Here is a 5,445-nt window from a genome sequence, read left to right as displayed (position 1 = left end):
TGCTCATCGTTTCGATTGCTCTAGTTTATAGATATGATTATGGCTATTTTGACTGAGTTGTGCGAGCTATTCAATGAGCTAGCCTCGTAGTTAGATTAGTTTGTTATGTACTTTAAGGAGTGCAATCCAATTCGAAGTATAAACTTCCACAACGGTTCAATTAAAAACCTATTAAAATTTTCACCCAACTTCTTAGCCTAACTTCATTTGAAATAGCACATAGAACTATTAACTGGATATGGGTAGCTATAAGAACTCTCCAAAATCTGAGGTCCATAATCTCACACTCGATTCATGAAGAAACCCAACTTAGCTCGAGATCCCTTAAAAAAAAAAAAAAAAAAAAAAAAAATCTCGCACTCTTATAAATCCTTAAACTTGAAAGCTACTGCCACGATATTTAAAACCTAAGTGATCTTGTATTGCAACTCATTTCCTAATCATCGCCGAGTTTAATCTCAAACTATCATCTCATTAAAAACCACGCTTCCGCTATGCACTTTGATAACTTCGCAAGAATTTCTGAAACTAGAATCCATAAATACCTCAACATAGATTCTAATCCATTTCATCACCTACCAAGGTAACTTTCACCACACATTGATAACGAAATAGATCTCTTCCGTACCAAATCCATGCATAGTCACTTATACTTTTTAAATATACTCTCTCATTCTCAACTACAATCAAAAGCCATTAAGTACACATTTATGTCTAATGACCACACACTAGTACTCACGACATCCTTACCATCCTTTTGTTTTGGAGTGATCCGAGGACGCAAAAATCCATATGCCAAAACAAACCCATGGGGTGGATAGGGTTGGGTAGTCATAAAGGAATGATTGAAAATAAAAGATGAAGTGGTGAAGTTGGGACCTTCTCGTAGTTTTTTATTTTTATTTTTTATTTTTTATTTTTTATCAACGAGCCGGTAGCCACCCACATAGCAGCCCCGTCTCAAGTTTATTAAAAAAGCCCTCACATATGGCGAAGGAATACCGTGGTTACATCACTATCAACAGAGGTTTTACAAAAAATAAACAAAAAAAACCAAAAACCCCTGTGATCAAAGAAAAACAAAACAAATAAAGTGCTTACAACGGAAAGGAGATCAACAATTACATCCTAATATAAGGAAGACCCCACATATCCGTACGTACTAACCCACGAAGGATACCCCTATCAAGGGCCAACCCTGTGAAATACTTACCTCCATTAAAAGCCCCCTCTTTGGCAAGATAGTCCGCAACCATGTTTGCTTCTCTGAAAATATGATGGATGGAACACTGTAAATCAACAAACAATCTCTGGATGTCATCCTAAAAATCCCACAAATACCATAAACTGCATTTACCAGCCTGAATCCATCTCACAATAACTTCTGAATCGGACTCCACCAAGATATCTCGAATACCCAACTGTTGTGCCAACTTTAAACCATCAAGTAAAGCTCTCCCCTCAGCAACATTATTGGAAACCTGCCCATAATGAATAGCAAAACCCGCCAACACTCGACCATCATGATCTCTAATAACCCCACCGCCACATGCTAATCCAAGATTTCTGAGCCAACTACCATCAACATTTAGTTTATACTGATCTCTATTTGGCTTAATCCAAGCTATAGCTTTCATACTTTTTTTGCTAACATGAGAAATTGGGCAATTTAATTCCTGTAAAACCTTGATATCATTTGCATGCAATCTATCAAATTTCTTATGTGAAGAAAAAATATCAGTTAACATCAATTTGATCCTCCTTACCACACCCTTCCAATCAGTATTCTTTCCTTTCATTCTGTTCTCACACCGTGCTCTCCACAAAGCCCACATGATAATAATTGGTAAGATACCATGACAACAACTTACTTGAGAAGATTCTGACGCTCGAAGCCACCAAACATTCATAACCATAGTCTAGTTTTGGAGGTTAGGCAACCGAACCCCCAAAATACCTGCAAAATACCTCCAAACCATAGCAACCAACTCACCACTACAAAAAATATGATCAATGGATTCTTGTTGTGATAAAACACAATAATGACACTTTGAAGCTAGAGGAATACCTAGCTTAGAAATGATATCATCCACAGGTAAAACATGTTTTTTAGCAGGCCAACAAACAAAAGACATTTTTTTTGGAACCAATTTATGCCAAAGCCATTTTTTCCAAAGACAAACAGGCCCTGTCTCTCTAATTAAATGCCAAGCATATTTGGTAAAGAAAGTACCATCCGGATTAGGCTGCCAAATACGCACATCTGATCCACCTGATATTTGAACCGGCGAAGCAATTATTTTCTCAACCATCTCTTCCGACACCAGCATACGCAATTTAGTCACATCCCATCCAGAACTATTTAAAATATCAGCCACCAATAAATTCTCATCTACACTAACCTCTTCAGTATTAGCAATGGCCCCATCCCCCAACCAATTATCAAACCAAAAATTACAAGCACCACTTCTAATCAAAATACATGAATTTTGTTGCACAATCGGCATCAATGACAAAATACCTTTCCAAAATCTTGAACCTGTGGAATTATAAAGAGCCATAGGGTGCTTACCACCCACATATTTCTTCAGAAAGAATTTTGCCCACACCGAATTCCCCTTCAATAATTTCCAAGCAAATTTCATAAAAAGAGACATTTGCACATCATGTAGACTCCGAATACCCAGACCTCCTTCCTCAACATGCAAACAAATATTTTTCCAAGAAACCCATTTTCTTTTTCTTTTATCATCAGTCGAGTTCCAAAGAAAACTAGAGAAAATACTTTTGATGGCCTTGAAAACACCCTTAGGTAAATTCATAACAGAGAGAACATGAATTGGCATGCTAGATAAAACATGTTTGAGAAGAATAATCTTACCCCCAAAAGAAAGAATGTTACTCTTCCACCCAGCCAATTTTTTCTGCAACTTTAACAACAAAGGTTCAAATAATTTGATAGTCATCCGTCCCACATGTAGCGGAACTCCCAGATTATTGCACGGCCATTTACCCTCCATAAAACCTATGATCCTCAAAGACTCTAATTTTCTAGCAACAGAAAACTTAGAGGAGAAAAAAATAGATGACTTAGCCGGACTGACCATCTGCCTAGACATAGATTGGTACGCTTGCAAAGTCTTCATAATCTGCAGTAGAGATCTTTTACCCCCATTTGAAAAAATCAGCACATCATCAGCATAAAACAAATGAGAAATCAGAGTACCTCCATTAGCATTAAAAGGCTTTACTTTTTCCTGTTGAAAATCAACATTAATCATACGAGAAAGCAATTCTTGTGATAAAATAAAAAGATATGGCGATAGAGGATCCCCTTGCCTAATACCTCGGGAAGGTTTGAAAATGCCCTTCAAAGAACCATTAAGCATCACCGAACACATAGGAGAAGAGATACAATTAAAAATCAAACCCCTCCAATGATATAAGAAACCCAACCTCTTCATCACCTCCAACAAGAACCTCCAATTTACCCTGTCATACGCCTTTGCCATATCAATTTTAATCATAACATTACCACCTCTCACTTTCTTGTTCATACTCTGAACCATTTCTTGAGCAATAGAAATATTATCAAAAATGCTTCGGCCTTTAATAAAGGCTGATTGTTCATTAGAGATTATTTTCTTCATGATTGGTTCCAACCTATTCACCAGAACCTTGGATAAAATTTTATAAACAACAGAACATAAACTGATAGGCCTGAATTGTGAAAAACCCCTTGGGTCATCCACTTTCGGTATCAACACAATATTGGTGGCACCAAAGAAAGTGGTTAAAGGCTTCCCCTCAAAGAATTCAATCGCCAACATCAATAAATCTTCTTTGATAATGTCCCAGGCATGATGGAAAAAACTAGCAGAAAAACCATCAGGCCCCGGACTACTATCTTGTGGGATCGACCAAAGCGTCTCCTTAACCTCCATCAAATCTGGAACTCTGTAAAGAAACCGATTATCATCCTCAGTGATAATAGAAGTTATAAGATTCATACCAGGCTCCTCAAAAGACACAGCTGACGTGGTTAACTGCTGTTGGAAGAAATCAATAGTCCCCTCAAGGACTGCTTCACCGGAATCAAGAACACTACCATCTTCAAGAATCATACTCTCTAAAGTCTTAAATTTCTTTTTACATCTAAGAGAAGCATGAAAGAAAGCTGTGTTTTCATCACCTTCACAAATCCACTTAACTCTGGATTTTTGACACCCTATAATCTCCTCTCTATGCAAATATTGGATATGCTTTTGCTTGAATCTCAAAAGCTCAACTTCCATATCCTGAGTATAATTTTGCTGAACATTATTCTCCAACTCAAGAAGCTCCTCTTCAATGACTTTAAGATCTACTTCCACTTTACCGAAGACCTCACTATTCCATTTTTTCAATACTTGTTTCAATTTTTTTAATTTTCTACTGAATTTCACCATCGGGCAACCTTGAAATTCTTGCCTCCAACACTCACTTACCACACCTAAGAACTCCTCATGCAAACACCACATTCTTTGAAAACGAAAAGGTGTAGGACCAACCCTCCTATCAACCCATAAAGAAGTAACCATAGGACAATGATCAGACGAGGTTCGAGGAAGATACATCAAACAACTATTAGGAAAACTTGATAGAAAACTAGTATTCACCAGCACTCTATCAAGACGAGCCCAAATTCTTCCACCCCCTAACCTCCCATTACACCAAGAAAAACAATTGCCAGAATAAGGACGATCAACAAGACTACAATCTTGAATACAGCTATTGAACTCATCCCGCCCCCGAGAAGACTGACAAACTCCACCAATTTTCTCACCTTCAGACCGGACAATATTAAAATCCCCACCAAGAAACCACGGTATATTATCACCACCATCTAAATCCTTAAGATAATTCCAAAGGACCCGACGCTGATCTTGAAAACAACTTGCATAAATAAAAGTTGCCAACACTCTAGAATTACCAAGAGAGAACCAACCTGAGAGAGCTTGAGCCATCACTGAATGTAGTTGAAACTCAATGCCATTAGCCCAGAACAACCAAACTTTACCACCTTCTTCCACATTATTATAGAAATTTGGAAGACGTAACCACCGTGCCCAATGAGAACACTTATTAACTGAAAGAAAAGGTTCTAAAACTGCTACAACCGATGGACGGTATTTATTAGTAATCCGCCTCAAACTTGCCTTCGAGGAACAACTCCCTCTAATATTCCATACAAGAATATTCATCATTTAATAATGTTTATTGGAACGGGTCGTCTGTTCAAGAACAACAATAGGTTTCTTTGCTTTACCACCACGATATTTTGTTTTTTGGGACTTCAATCTCACTATCCGACTCATAACACTTGGTAGCCAACTCTTCAATCTCATCCTCATTATCATTATCAGTCAAGGAATGTGCCAACAAAGGATACAGCAAGCAGTTATC

At 37.6% G+C, this 5,445-nt stretch overlaps 1 protein-coding gene across 1 annotated transcript; it reads right to left on the bottom strand.

Moving 5' to 3' along the window:
- Positions 1 to 558: 558 nt before the first annotated feature.
- On the bottom strand, positions 559 to 5,243 carry LOC122301721. The gene is made up of 7 exons (XM_043113110.1): positions 3,457 to 5,243; positions 3,347 to 3,368; positions 3,105 to 3,257; positions 2,184 to 2,618; positions 1,377 to 1,718; positions 1,214 to 1,322; positions 559 to 680 (listed from the first exon to the last, which is right to left on the bottom strand). The coding sequence occupies exons 1-7, from the start codon at positions 5,241 to 5,243 to the stop codon at positions 559 to 561; spliced, it is 2,970 nt and encodes a 989-aa protein (XP_042969044.1).
- Between the last annotated feature and the right edge of the window lie 202 nt (positions 5,244 to 5,445).

The sequence above is a fragment of the Carya illinoinensis genome, chromosome 2, assembly GCF_018687715.1.
Source record: "Carya illinoinensis cultivar Pawnee chromosome 2, C.illinoinensisPawnee_v1, whole genome shotgun sequence".
In the NCBI taxonomy this organism is placed as follows: domain Eukaryota; kingdom Viridiplantae; phylum Streptophyta; class Magnoliopsida; order Fagales; family Juglandaceae; genus Carya; species Carya illinoinensis.
The sequence above is the reverse complement of the archived record's forward strand: the minus strand, read 5'-3'. Positions and strand labels throughout refer to the sequence as shown.